The following is a 15,657-nucleotide window of genomic DNA, read 5'->3' on the forward strand; positions in this document are numbered from 1 at the left end:
TTTCTGTGGAAACCCACAGCCAACTGAGGTTTCCAACCATGCTGAAAAGTTGACAGGCAAGCAGGTATGCAGGAATAGGAGATCTGAGAGCTATAAATAATTGCATAGCATTTTCCTTTCCTAAACATTTATGAACAGTAGCTGTGCTTTTATTCATGAGCATTGAATAATGCTATCAATGTTTTTGTTTTGTTTTTTAGTTTTAGTTTTCTACACTTCAGAGAAGCCATTATTTTTTCAGCCATTAACATACTACAGATTACAATGCTTCATCTGTCTGTATTGATACAAATTAACTGAATAAATTTCATATTCATATTTGTTCAGAATGTCTCTATAGTACAACAATTACACCAAAATGTGCAGAAAAAAATCAGCTTCTTATACCATACTGCTCCAATACATACTATTCTAAACATATTAGTTAGCCTTAGATATGTATAATACTGCTAAGTTTTGTATAATGCTCTTTAAATGCTATATTTAACCTTCTGGAAGAGAACTAGTTTTCTAATGTAATTCCTGGAATGACTAAGTGGAAAGCCTTTTCCAATGGATTCTTAACTTCATTGTCTTCTGGATTTAATTTTATCAAATTGAGTGTTCACCACTATGCTACATTTCATATTTGTACATCACTTCTGGTAGTTTATAGAAAAATGATTAATAGAAATTACTCATCAGTCAATCAGTCAGAAATAAACATGCCTGATTTCATTGTATACAAGTGTGTGCAAAATACAGATACAATTTCCTACATAGCAATGATATCCATGTAAGAAGTGTGAAGAAGCTCTAATACCACATGGAAGACTCTGTAAATTATGATGGCCCTATCCTACTTATGAATAATCAGTTAAATATGATGAAGAATCAACTTAGAGAAAGAGAAAAATATTGGTACTTTGAGGGGAAAAGCAGAAGGCCAAGTGCATCAGAATTTACACTAATCCTATACTGTTGACCAACTCTACAAGGAAAAACTGATGAAACAAGTGTCAAACATGAAAATGAACTGTCATGCATTCTGAGGTTTTTGACCTTTAGCATTTGCTGCCTGAATCTAAACAAAAGTAAAAGAAGAAATCTGAGGCGTCTTTTGGAAGCATTGAGTCCAGTGTCCAACTTAATGAATTTCAGCAACAGTTCCAATTCTGACGTCTAGTTATCCAACACTTGAAATGGTTTATGCATTACAGCGGTCATTTCCCAAACTCTTTAAATCATCCTGTTCATTTAACCAAAATATTTGTTGGGAATGATGAATGAACTCCTCATTGCTTGTGTTGGATTTGAGTGGTAAACAAGCTAATCTTCTCACCCCACAGAAAAGGGAAGTAGTGCAGCTTATTTCTATACCAACTTGATGTTAGATTGCAATTTAATTTAAATACATTTGTATTGTTTTCTATCAGGGGTTGCTAAACTCTGGCCCTTCAGATGTTGCTGAACTACAACCCTAATCATCACAATGTTTTCATTACTGGACTAAACCTCTGTCAGCCACTATGAATCAAAAGCCAGTATCCCGTATGTGTTCAGGTGTTCCACCCACTTATGCGAGGTTTACATTCATGCACTTCATGCAAACAGGTGAAATCACGTAAAGTAGGGAGGGCACTGTTGAGAGAGGCTGGGAAGCATCTCTCTCTTGACAGATCTCACCCATCCACCTGCATTCCCTGGGTGACAATGCACTCTTCTTCGTATGTACCGTCTGCCCCTGGTGACTGGAAACTTGAGCTTGAGGTTAGAGTGTTGGTGGCCAGGTGGCTCCTTGTGCCCAGTGCCGCAGCAGGGCCTCTAGGCTCTCTCCCTGTTCATCTTGGAAGATGCTGGAGACTGTTTCCTTTTATCTAGTTTCTCCCCCACTTCACCGAGTAAATAATGTTGCTGCCTGCTTGTGGGGCCATGAGAGAGAGGGCAAGGCTGATTGGAGGGTGGATGGACTCTCGGATCCTGCCCAAGGAACAAAACTGATATGAATGAGCAAGGAAGGGAGGGACGGCCAGAGGAATGGAGCACCCTCCACGCGACAGCTCCGCTGGCCAGGAAGAAGAAAGACAAGGAGAGTTAGGGAGTTGGGGCAGTGATATACAGGGGTACCTCGGGTTAAGAGCTTAATTCTTTCCAGAGGTCCATTCTTAACCTGAAACTGTTCTTAACCTGAGGTACCACTTTAGCTAATGGGGCCTCCCGCTGTAGCCACGCGATTTCTGTTCTCATCCTGAAGCAAAGTTCTTAACCCAAGGTACTATTTCTGGTCTGTAACCTAAAGTGTCTGTAACCCGAGGTACCACTGTACTTGGAGTGGTGGTGCAAGCTGTTTCCCCCACTCTACAGTTCTCTTTGTGCTGTTTTGTCTCCATTTCTTGGTTCAAATCATTTATTTACATATTTCACAGTGACACGTGTAAATGTGATCACGCATGAGTGGAATGCATGTAAATGGGGGGACACACACTGTCTGTAGTTCTAAAGTTTACAGAAGAAATCTGCTATTATACAGCTAACAATAGTTTGTGACCAATTTCTCTACTCATTTTCAACAAACAAAGGAAACTCTGTTCTTGGCGAAAAGAAATTACTCTGGCTGTTCTGCTGTTGCTCTTTGGTAATTTTTCAGTCTTTGAAAGGCAGAAAAAACACACCAGATATAGTGTTTACTTCCTCTCAGATTCACTTCCCGATTCAGAAGTAATCCCCTAGGGTATGAGGGGGAATGCTAGGGGAATTCAAAAAAAGAAAAAAGGGAACTCTACACACAGTGATCTACTTATTTTTTTGCACTGCTTTTTACTTGATAGGAATTTTGTACAACCATAACCCTCTAAACCAAATGTGGCCCACACAGTATGTATGGCACCTTTCCAGAGACTCAATAAACCTGATGTAGCTGCCTGCTAGGGTCTACAGAAATGGGAAGTCTAGATATTTAGAATGTTGTGTAGCATGGACTTATAGCCCATAAAACTACTTTGGGTAGTTTTATGCAATGTATTGTTTTGCCTATGCTCCGAACCTGATCGATCACCATATTTGAAGTTGGGAGGCAGTTTGTCTCACAGTTAACCCAGTTACTGTGTGCTCTCCTGTATGTACACACCCTCCCTCCCATAACATGCGGTTTGCTTATTTCATTTGCAGCCATCTGCAACATCTTGCTTAACCCTGTTTCCTACTTGCAGAACTTCATTTCTCAATGAGAAATGTTGTAAAAATAATTTTGCATGAAGAAGGCAATGGGCAACTTCCTTGCCCTTTCAGCATCTCTGATTTCCTGCTTGGTGGAACACAGGCTGTCTCCTTCTGACAGCATTTTTTCTCTCTGGTTCATGTAGGAATGTTCTGGGGTGCAGGAGAGGATATATTGACTAATTATATCCTTATCCAACTTGTGCTAACAAGTTCCCAAAATATCAGCAGAGTTTATGACATTCCCCTTTTAGTTCGCAACGGTAACGTCTGCACAGGTTCGCTAGAACCTCTATAATAATTACTCTGGTAATTTCCCCTTTTGTTCCCTCTTAAAATACAAGACACGACACAGTCTTTATAAAAGTATAAAAGAGTTTACTCACGTTCTGTTCACAATATGATCCCAGAAGGTAGGCAGGCTTAAAAAGGTTACATACACTTAGAATCTATCTTGTAGCAAGATAGTCTTTATCTCCTCTCTTGGCTGGGAGCCAAGAGAGCATCCTTAGATGTTTCCTCATCGAAGGAAAATGGCAGAGAGAGAGGCAAGAGGCAAAAGAGAGAGAATGGCTGCCTGCCCTGTGCTTTTATCATTACCTGCACAGGTGAGGCCACACCCACCTCTGGTCACATGCGGAGGAAGTCCGTCCCCAGGACGTTTTCCTGCTTGCTGGACAGACATCCCTCCCCATGTTCTAACATGTACACTCTAGGAATGTTGTCATTGACTGCTCCTGTGTTTACATCCCACAGTTCATTATGGGATATTTGGAGTTAGATTAACAACTGTCAGTGAACTTCAGCTCAGACTAGTACTCTCTATCAAGGGTTTTCATCTCCCCAATTTCCTGTTGCCACGCACACACACACACACACACAGAGAGAGAGACATACAAAAATAAATGGCTAATAATAAGATAAATACCCAAGACAAGATCCCTTCTTGATCATCCCCATCTTCCATGTGGTAAGCCTTTGCACAAAGGAATGGCTCTCAATGGCACTCTCATACTTTCCTACCTTCCCCTCCTCCTGTGGACACCATAGCACTGTGGCTGTTTGTGCGCCTTCCATGCCCTCATCTAGCTGCTGCTCTCTTCCCAGGGATCTTGGCCCACAAGAAACTTAAGAATAAATTTTCCCCAGGAGAGGAGCACAATCAGTTGCATCTGTGAAACGCACACATAGGGAACCCATTCTGCATCATGATCAGTGCACCGTGATGTGAATGTGGCCAAGTCAGGGAGAGAGGAAAAATGCTGATTTCTTCTTATACACATGATAAACCTACTTCCCTGCCCTAGAGTAATCTCTCTCTAGTAGAAAATTAGGGTCATACTACATGCTAAGCCTGGAAATCTGTGATTTTTCTGCTTTTTCGTCATTAAATGCACACCAGCGAGAGGATAATCATTTGTCCAGGGAAGCACAGAGAACCTGGAGGCATTTAACTCTATAATTCTCCTGATCTAAAATTACACGCCTATTCCAAATACTGTTTCCTCTATGGGGAAAAACCTAAAGCAAATACAAGTGGCTGATTGAAATGCTTATTACCACCTGTTTATAACAGCAAAACTACATGTCACTCTGGGAAATCTGTGATTGATATGATGATAAAAAAGCCCAATCCTTTAATGCAGCTTCCAGGAGAAGTGCTTCTAATTTGATTGGGAAAATTGTGCTTAGGCTGATGGTATTTAACCCTCCCATCTGTGTCTCTAAGAGAAGGAAATGTATCATCTCTGAGAAAAGGAGCCTGTATCATGTCTGTATTCTTGTCCCCAATAAATCCCCACCTCGAAGGGGCTGTATGTAAATTAAATCCAGGACCATTTATTTCTAGATTCCTAGAATCCTATCAAGCTTGAACTCCATACAGGCTATATGAAATTACTTCATACCAGTATAGAAGGGACGCAGGTGGCGCTGTGGTCTAAACCACAGAGCCTAGGGCTTGCCAATCGGAAGGTTATGTTATGTTTTTCGTCTTACGAGACATTCGTCTTGCGAGGTACCACTGTAAATAGGTACCGTTCCGTCGGGAAGGTAAATGGCGTTTCTGTGCGCTGCTCTGGTTCGCCAGAAGCGGCTTAGTCATGCTGGCCACATGACCCAGAAGCTGTCTGTGGATGAACGCTGGCTCCCTCAGCCTATAGAGCGAGATGAATTCCACAACCCCAGAGTCGTCCGTGACTGGACCAACAGTCTGGGGTACCTTTACCTTTAGTATAGGGATGTGGGGAGAAATAAGATTTTGCTTCCCTTTTAGTAAGAAGCTACCTAATTCACACTTATGTCAAACCAATATGTGAACCAAAAACACAGCTAGTTATCCTTTGAAATCAGCTCTTCTCATTTCTCCAACCAATGCACATGAAAACACATACATTGTGAACATAATATACAAAAACATTTGCAAATTGCTGCAGAAGTATGGAGAACTGAATTTACGATAGGAAAAAAATGGGGAAAAGAGAAACTGAAATTGACATGTCTGTCCCTATACCAGTCACAATGTCAGGATGATATTAAGCACAGATTTGTGCATGACAGTAGCTACTTCACTGGCTGCTAAATCTCACAGAAACTAGATCCCTGTCCTTTGTACACAGTCCTAGTAAATAGCAGCTTTTAACAACCACGGGGCATATCAGATTCCAAACTTAAAACATTTATTTTAGTATCTTATTTCTTGGTTTTCCATTTACCTAATATTTATGTGGTTTTCCACTTGCCAATTGTTTTCTATTTATCTATTGTTTTATGACAACTGTTAAAAGGTTATTAAAAGATAGAGAGTCTAAGAGGGAAAGCATGTGAAATGAAAACTTTCTCTGCAAAAGTGGCATGTCATTTGTTGAGGGTGTTTCAGAGAATGGCCACTTAAACCCATGTAAGGAAACCCCAATAAATATTTATTTGTGCAGGGGTAGCCAACACGGTGTTCTCCAGGTGCTGTTGGACTACAAATGCCTTTGTTCTTGACTATTCACAGGGCTGATTGGAGTTGTAGTGCAACCATGGAGGGCACCATGTTGCATACCCCTGCCTTAGTAGAAAGGTACAGCAGTGTACCTGATTTAGAAACGCATAGTGAAGCAAAGTGAAGTGGACAGCTTGCTATGAGAGTTGTTTCCAACTCTGATTGCATTCTCAGGTAATTTCAACAAAATTAGGGAAAAAATGCTTCATTGGGGAGCACTGATCTTACTTTCCTTTAAAATGCCAGTCATCTTCTTCAAAATACAGTGCAATCGTAACCATATCTAAGTGCTACTGAATTCAATGGGGCTTATTTCCAGATAAGTGGGGTTAGGGTTAGGGTAATTATTTATATTTCCAGGGGCTCTTCATACATTTCATTTTTGGAGGTGTACATCAAGATGTACAGGAAAAAACTGCTTAAGGCAACGAGAATGCATTTGCAAACACATATATCATATAGTGACACTCATCATAGAACAGTGATGGGCTGCATTTCCCTCTTGAAAGCACACTCACCAGAGTTTGTTTTCGTGTGTTGCGCAAAATGGCTTGAAGTCACCAGAGTATACCGACACCATTCTGTTCATAACACCACAACATACCTGACACAGAGTCCCTTTAGTGATGGTGCCTATGATTTGGAACAGGCTTCCTCAACCTCGGCCCTCCAGATGTTTTTGGCATACAACTCCCATGATCCCAACTAGCAGAACCAGTGGTCAGGGGTGCTGGGAATTGTAGTCTCAAAACATCTGGAGGGCCGAGGCTGAGGAAGCCTGATTTGGAATATTCTGCCAGTAAGGCTTGAATTTATTTATTTTTATGCAATTAAATACAGTGGTACCTCGGTTTTCGAGCGTCTTGGAAGTCAAATGTTTTGGAAGCCAAATGCCAAAAGCCTGGAAGTAGATGCTTCCATTTTCGAACATGACTCGGAAGTCAAATGGCTTCTGTTGCATGTTTTTCAATTTTCTACATTGAACTTGCAGCCAGCCCTTTGTGCCTCGGTTTTTGAATGTTTCAGAAGTCAAACTGTCTTCCAGAACGGATTATGTTCGAGAACTGAGGTACTACTGTATGTTATTTGCAATCTGCTCAATCTGCTCTTGTTTATCAAAGTGGCTTAAATGTTTAAATATTATTCAAGCTTACCAAGTGTTCGGAAAGGTCTTTGATCTGGTGGCTGAGAGAAGAAACCTGGTTTCAGGGCGTTTGTGATTACAATGTCAAAAAGGTCTTCAAAATCATTCCTATGACAATGATAAAAAACAAAACAATCGAAATGCATTTTAAGGCATGAAATAGATATTTGCCCTAGTATAAAGAAGTTCAACTAATTAAGACATGCCCACACCTGAATTAGGGGTGGGTTTTTGTTGTTCTTGTTAGGGTTTCATAATTATTTGTTTAGGAATAATTTCTGTTTTCTATATGCATGAGACTATCATTTACATAAGAAATTTATGAAATACACCTTCTTTGCAATACTAGATCATGTTTGCCATACTCCTGAAAAAAATCCCCATGAGTTTTGATTGCTAATCAAATGTGAAGGTAATATAAGAACAAGCAGACAAATGAGTTTTACAAGCATCAGAAATGACTAAAGTTCTTATTCTGACTAAAAATAAATAATTTAATCCCTAAAATTAACTCCATATGTGAAATGCTTATGATATATAATACTTTTAGTCAAGTAATCAAATCTGAAAAATATTGAGTGCTGAAGTAGGTAAATACTTGACAATACATTTTAATAATATGAGATATAAGCAAATGGTAGCATTTATATACCTTGGGCACAATCCAGGGAAAGTTATACTCACTTGAACCCCACACTGAAATCAATGGGAGTTACGCACTTTATTTAAACTGAACATACATCTCTCTCTTAGATTTTATGGATTGCATTCAACAGCTAAACTCCAGTGTAGAGTCTTATTATTCCTTAGGCCCTATTATTAATGAAGAAACGTTGACAAAAACAAAAACGCTTTACAGGGCCATATTCTTAACAGAGATATGCAAAATATCCTGTACAAGGGTCAACAAATTAGAATTTCATTCCGACAACATAGGAAATATGGTTTAAAACAGAGAGATGTGTTTGTTGGCTAAGGGAAAGTATGTCTAAACTAACTGCAAAAAGTACAGAAATGTCCTTGTTCTGAGGTTCAACTTGGTGTCTGTTCTATTTTCTAGATTTGTTAATGGTCAGCATGACAATGTAGCACAATATTATTATGATATATAATATTCATAATCAGATAATTAGTATGCACATAGGTCAGGACGATATCTGACACCATGACCCCGTTCATTCCCCCACACTCAGTATATGCACAATGAATGTCTGCAGAGGACTGAAGAAAGGAAGCATCTGGAAAAGATTTAAGGAATACAGTATTCTGAGTGCAAAAATTCAAAACTAAAGGAGAAAAGAAATAAGTTCTGTGTGAATCCATTTACTGTATTAAAAGGAAAAGCAAGGAAAATGCTGACTTTCCCCCGCCCTTCACCTTTCCAGTTTAATATTTTCCAGTTGAATCTACTCATGAATTTAATTGGAAGTTGCAATGGAAGCTAGCAAACCAGTTCAACACATCTAGATTTAGCATGCTGTTGTTCACTTGGGCTGCAATCTTCTGCCCACTACTCAATGTACAACTAATTGGATTAAATTGTGCTTACTTGCATATAGGACTGGGTTATAAAGCCATATGTTTATTTGTTTAATATAAATAAAATACACAAATAGCTGATGGTATCAAAAGCCACTGGAATGTCCAAAAGAAACAACAGGGCTGCTCTCCTGTGCCCTTTCCTGGAGAAGGTGGTTCGCCAGGATGGCTATGATAATTTCAATCCCAAAAGCAAACTGAAGTTTGGATTGGGCTGGCTCCTAATAATCAGTGCTATCCAAAACTGCCTGGAGCTGCAACACCACTTCCTGCTCCAGCGCCCTTCACAAGAATGGCTACTTTGACACTGGACAGTAATTATTCAATATGATGGATCCAGATTAGTTTCTTTAAAGGGAGTTGAAAAACTGCCTCTCCTTTAGGGTGGCTGGAACCACACCTTCCTTCAGTATGGCACCAAGAACCATGGAGATCCAGATTGATAAGTGGCTGCTTTTGATAGTCAGGAAAAGGAATCCAAGGGCTGGTGAGAAGCTAAGAAGTCTCCCACCTCACCCCAAACTACATCTGTCAGACACTAGAAATCGGCTAAAATAAATGTATGTGGAACGGTTGGTGTATCTGTATATTTTCCTCTGTGTGAAGAAAAACACCAGATTTTGAACAATAACAACAACATCATAAATGGCCCATGGGGAACGGATGAAATATCTCCCTCTTCCTCCACTCCATGGCACTTATGGCTGCATTTCAGCAAATAAAATAAAAACAGATAGTGGGAGGTTGCTCCTCTATCTCCTCCATCTCAATAACTTTGGCCATCATTAAGAGTGCAATGGGTGAACTGGCCCCCTATGATTTTTAGTCACAATTTAAGATACAAATGTACTCAGCATTAAATCACCAGACACCCATTTCTTACTTTTTTCATTCCTTTTTCCCCTGCTAACTGCAAGATAAAGTCTAAATGAAAACAACAAATGATGGAAGCATTCTACTTACCCTAAGGCGTGTTCACATAAGAGCCTGCAGTAGTCACTGTGAGAACTGGTAATCAATAGCAGAATCTTTCCACTGTCCTTGAGTCTTCTCAGCCACTTTTTAACAGGATCAGGACAACACTGTATGTATTTTCCTGGATTGCGTTTTACTTCTGGAAAGTATGTCCCGCCATTTTCTGAAAAGTAGAGGATAAGATTATGCAGCATATTGAACACCCATGTGTCATCTGTGTGCCCACTTGCACGCGATTTTTAAGACCCTGCTCAACAGCTCTTCTCTACCCCCACAACTGCTTAGAAAAAATAAGTTATGCGATTCCATCAGGGCAGATGATAAGAGGGAGGTGTACAAATTTATTGCTGGGCACATGGAATCCCATATTTAAGCACTCGTGTGGATTTTGATCTATGAAAAGAAATGTTATGAAATAAGGAGGAAAGAGAAATTTCAATGTATGGTTTACTTTGGTAATAATAACTTTACCACCAGACAGAAAAACTATTATATCTAAACATGCTTGATCTTCAAGAACGCATTCATAATGGCATCAAAATTCTTAGCAGATTTCCACATTTCTTAGAAAATTGCATTAGGTATATACTTCAAGGAACCTCAATTACTGAGAAAATGTGAAATGCAATGCTTCTTCATAACAGAAACTCTGTATGTGTAACAAATTATTGCCACAGCCCCACAAAGCTGAACAGCATGACTATTACCCACCACAACACATACAGAATTAACAGAAGGGAACCATTGCCTACCTCTTCCTCGAAAGAGAAAACACCAAGTGTATTCACTGTGCTTAAGGTTGTTCTGCAGCAGTCTTCCCTGACCTTGTAACCTTCCAGATATCATGGACTACAACTCCCAACATCCCTAACCATTGGCTGCGCTGGCTGGGAAAGATGGGAATTGGAATCCAGGAGCATCTGGGGGGCGCCATGTTGAAAGAGACTGTTCCACACAAACAGAAAGCTGAACCAAGGCACCAAGGCACACTAATTGCCAGAGAAGTCTGAAATTGGGCATGTTTACACACTTAAAAGCCAAAATTGGGAAACGAACTTCAGGCTGCAACAGAAGCCAGCACTTCAGCACACAGGAAGCAAAACCACAAGCGGGGTGGAATGTTGGACTGCGGGAGTTCCATTGGCCCCATTATATACTTGCATCAGACTCTGGCAGAATTCCCAGTGGCTGCCAGGCTCATGCACCTCTGCTAATAGCATGCAAGCTGGATTTGGTAACATTTCTATATGCATTTTCCTCTCTTGCTCAATACTGTTGGTCAGCTTCACTGAATGGTTTAATAAATCCTAGACATTACTTCTCCTTGTGGAATGTGCACAGTGCCTTCCTCAGATCAAAACGCAAACAAAAATTTAAACCTCTTGGCCTTCAACTATTTCATGAGGAGGAGCAGGGTATATTTGAAATGGCAATATCTGTAGGGAATGAAATAGTCTCAGCAGTTGGTTCAAATCCAGTTGCTACGAAAGAGGACTTGGAAGGGAGCCAGTGTATAACCACTGATTTCAATGGGATAAAACAGCTTAAACTCAAAGTGCTCCGGGTTTTCACCAGCTTAAGGATCCAGCTTCCAAAGCAATAAGTAGAATATGTTAGAAATGCTGCAAAGCAAATGGGTTTTCTATAACAACTGCAATGAAAGGGGGGTAGCATTGTTATATTGTAGCATACAGGAATAGATGTCTATATGCAAAGGTAAATCATTCTAGTTTAAACAAGAGTAGTTTCTGTTAAGTTGGTACAGTCATACCTTGGAAGTCAAACGGAATCCGTTCCAGAAGTCCATTCGACTCCCAAAATGTTTGGAAATCAAAGCGTGGCTTCTGATTGGCTGAAGTAAGCTCCTGCAGCCAATCGGAAGCCATGTCGGACGTTTAGCTTTCAAAAATAGTTTGCAACCCAGAACAGTCACTTCTGGGTATGTGGCGTTCGGGACCTAAAACTTTGAGAACTAAGCTGTTTGAAACCAAGGTACAACTATATATGATAAAAAAGAAAATTAGCAGATCTTGGACACCAACAAAGTCCTTTGGGCTGGTCCTATCTGTAGAGTTTGATAATTTCTTATTAATAAATTACTGAGATGGAGTATGTGTGTGTGTGTGTGTGTGTGTGTGTGTGAGAGAGAGAGAGAGAGAGAGAGAGAGAGAGAGAGAGATCAATTATCAAAAATAGCAATGAAATGGTAAATATACATCTGGTCTGTACCACACCAGATTGTAAGACATTCACAATTCCCATCTCACATAGAAAAATTGATGTCATACATAAATGTCCTAGCCATACTTGTCTAGTCTTCTCCCTAACATGACATTTTTCTGAGTGTAATTTTTTTTTTTTCTGTAAGGGGTATAAGCTTTCATCAGTCAACCCCCCCTCATGCAGTTTGAAATGGAGAGACACAGGCTTTCCACTTCATCTATAGTTTGAGAGAACTAATCCTGTGTAACCCTTATTGTTTCTGCTACTACAGAAAGCATAATACACTGTTATCTGGGAATGCGATTACACTGGAGCGATCTGTGTTATAAATCTCTCCAAGGTTTATTTTGAGAAACTGCCAGAATCTATATTTACCATAGTATGCCCCTATGGTTTTTAACTCCTCTTAGGAGCAACATATTTGGGTTTGGGGTTTGTTTTTTCCAGCAGACTCAGAAGATGAAGTAACACAGTTTTGCTGAGATTGTATTTTTTCATTTTTCCTTAATTGCTCTTCTTAAAACTCAATGCACTAAAGCCTAGAAAATGAACATAGGCATACAATAATGATTCTATTGTTCAAGCTAAACAGGCTTGGCCTGGCAAACTGCTCAGAACCTTACTCTGATCTCTTCATAGAAACAGTGGGGTATAAGTGTGCAATAAATACAGTAAAAATAAAAAGAGAGCGCAAACAAGCAGTGATTTGTAAATGAGAAGGCTAAGCTGATGTGGGTAATTAGTTGCATGTGGCCTGGCTGGCAGCAGAATCTGGTCTGAGCACTGAGTTTCCCTTGCAGATCACTTCCTCATAAACTTCAAGTGATTGAACTGCTTTGTGTGTGAAAGAAAAAAAAAGCTGTCTTCTTCAGAGAAAGACCCACTCATTCAGGACTTCCGCATGCACACTTGAAGGTTTCAGTCTGTGAAGTGATTTGTTAATTTTTAAAATAAATCCCTCAGAGCAGACCTATTGAAAGTAGTCGTATCCATTAAATTCAACGGGTCTACTCACACTGGAACTTTGTTGGCTATAACACAATAATGTTAAGGCCAACCGATATGTTGACAACCACTGTCAAGAGGTGCTGCGTGGCCACTTCATGTTACGTGTAACTCATTTCCTCCCTTTCTCCTCATATTACGTCTTTATAAAAAGTTTTTAGCACATTCTTATGATGATTATGCTGTAAATCTGATTCCCATGAAGCCCACAGATGATTCCCATTTACTAAAGCAGGATTCTTTCTTGTATCACTCAAATCCCTTTGGAAATGTTTCCCTCATGTCTGAAGGCATCAGCATTCATGCATCCCAAGAGCCTGGCCATACCCACAGAAGGAGGCAGCAGCAGCAATACACAATAAAAAGCTGAGAGCTCTAGGCGGCATTGGCTGCAACAGCCATTACCATTGCCAAGAGCTCTGCCACAGGAAATATGGACCATCTGGCTTCAAAACTGGGCACTGTAACAATTGTGGCAGGGATGAGTAAGCATTTGAAACTGCTAGAGCTGCTGGGTACAGAGGTGTCCCAAAGGTTTCCTACATCTCTGGCATCCCAGTGCTGTTCTATTTTTTATATTTATAGGTCGTACAAACTGGTATTCTATGCATTCTATTCATAAAACCTTTCAAAAGAAATACAAAAATATCTCTGTGTATTCATTTCACTAGGTCAATATCTCTGCTTTTTATAGTTTCTAGTAGTTAAGTTGGGTGAAATGAAGAAAAAAGGGCCATGTTGACACTTCACAACTGACAAAACGAGTTGTAAAAATACTAGATTCAGGTAGGTAGGCATGTTGGTCTGACGCAATCGAAACATATATATGTATGTCCAGCAGCACCTTAGATACCAACTAAGTTTGTTCTTGGTATAAGCTTTCGTGTGCATGCACACTTCTTCAGATATCTGAAATTGCTCCACCTACTTTTGCCTTTAACCATGTCTGCCTCTGGTTCCCGAAAGGTTCTCCATTAGGGAATGGGTCCCTCAAGCTGAAAAAGGTCCCCCATCCCAGCCTAACAGAACAGAATCCTTTGCCAGTAACGAATTGGTTAATCTGTCAGAAAATAACAAGAAAACACAAGTAGGCTGTCCCAGTTTTCTTGAACAAATAAATGCACATCACATAGCTCTCCTGTGCATAAACATCTGGGCACTTATCATGTCTTATGTGTTTAATGTATTGCTACATAAAACATCTCAGTCCAAATCATAACTGACCTCAGCTCCCAAACAGATGACTTAAAACTACATAATATTTGTTTTAAACTATCTTGTCTATCACAATCAAGGAGGATTAAACCTTTTTTGGTCCAAGGGCTGCGTTTCCTTTTGAAAACCTTCCAGGAGCCTCTTCCCAATGGTGGGCACAGCAAAGCAAAAATGGGGGTGGATGAATGGATAGGGTCTTTCCTTTGTAAAGTAGGCTATACTCCAGCCCTGCAAAGGTCAGAGATGTCAACACACATACCCCTTTCATCCAGGTCAGGGTTGGCAAGGTTTACCTTGCCTGGGCCAGTTCACTCCCTTGGAGATCGCTCCGTGGGCTGGATCGCATCTGCGCAGATGCGATTTTCAGCGTCTTCTGGCCTCTGCACAGATGTGATTTTCGGCACCGCAGAAGCGAGTCCCCATTCTGTGCTGTGCCGGTTTAGCGCAGTGCGCAGAGACTTGACGAGCGGGCGGCTCAGTTCAGGGGCAGCTCATGGGCCATTTAAATAACCCCCATGGGTTGCTTGTGGCCCATGGGCAGCAGGTTGCCGATCCCTGATCCAGGTCAACATAAGGCATTGTCACTGTACGTTGCAACCAGGCAAAAGCACTCAAAGAGGGTTTGGAGCAGGGTCAGTGAAGGGTGTGGCTTGGGGAGGTGAGATGTAGCCTGGCAAGGGAGCCTGGCCTGGTGAGAGCCCTTAGGGCCAGAGAAAGAGGTCTGGAGGGCCGCATCCAGCCCCCAAGTCTGCTGTTCCTTATCTATTCCATACACTTATAGAGTGGCTATATTTGTTAGCAACATTTTTAATACATTGATAACTTTGCCTAAAGTAAATATCATTAAGCTAAGTCCCAGGGCACAGAAGTCTGCAGTGCTAATGCGCCTTCAGCAAGAATTAGCTGTTTGATTATATATCAAGGAATGCACTAACTGCTTGTACGGTTTGGCTGAGGAAAAGGAATTAAAATGAAGAATTCAGACAGATGTTATGCAAATTCCACAAATAGCTGAAATTTTACAGCCAGTGTTTAGTTACTTTTGAGACTGTACACATACACACCAATACTATACCTAAGCTTTGTTCCTGCAGCTGTATACATTGTATTCCTTATTACAACAGTTGAAATGCAGAATTTTGTTAGATTTATTCTAAAGTCAGCAGCCGCCTTGATCAGTTACAACCTGGCCTCCTAGTCATACTTGGAAATTAAGTGCAGTTTTACCTCTGTGTAATTATATATATAATCATATTTTTATTCCCTCAAAATAATTTAAATTTCTGTCCACTTATCTAAACAGAGCTGTCTAAGGGAAACATATGCATGTTACAATTAACTTCTGCCACAGCTTGTCATCATTGTTATTATT

The 15,657-nt window shown here is 40.4% G+C and overlaps 1 protein-coding gene across 1 annotated transcript in view; it reads right to left on the minus strand.

Annotated features, from left to right (window-relative positions):
• NT5DC1 (5'-nucleotidase domain containing 1) overlaps positions 1-15,657 on the minus strand; it is a 149,127-nt gene that overhangs the window by 68,332 nt on the left and 65,138 nt on the right. Inside the window, exons 7-8 of the mRNA XM_079971614.1 lie at positions 9,831-10,005; positions 7,339-7,436 (exon numbers count right to left, since the gene is read on the minus strand). Of these exons, the coding sequence (XP_079827740.1) occupies positions 7,339-7,436; positions 9,831-10,005 (273 nt within the window). The remainder of the gene's footprint in view (positions 1-7,338; positions 7,437-9,830; positions 10,006-15,657) is intronic.

The sequence above is a fragment of the Podarcis cretensis genome (assembly GCF_951804945.1).
Source record: "Podarcis cretensis genome assembly, chromosome: 3".
NCBI classification, from domain to species: domain Eukaryota; kingdom Metazoa; phylum Chordata; class Lepidosauria; order Squamata; family Lacertidae; genus Podarcis; species Podarcis cretensis.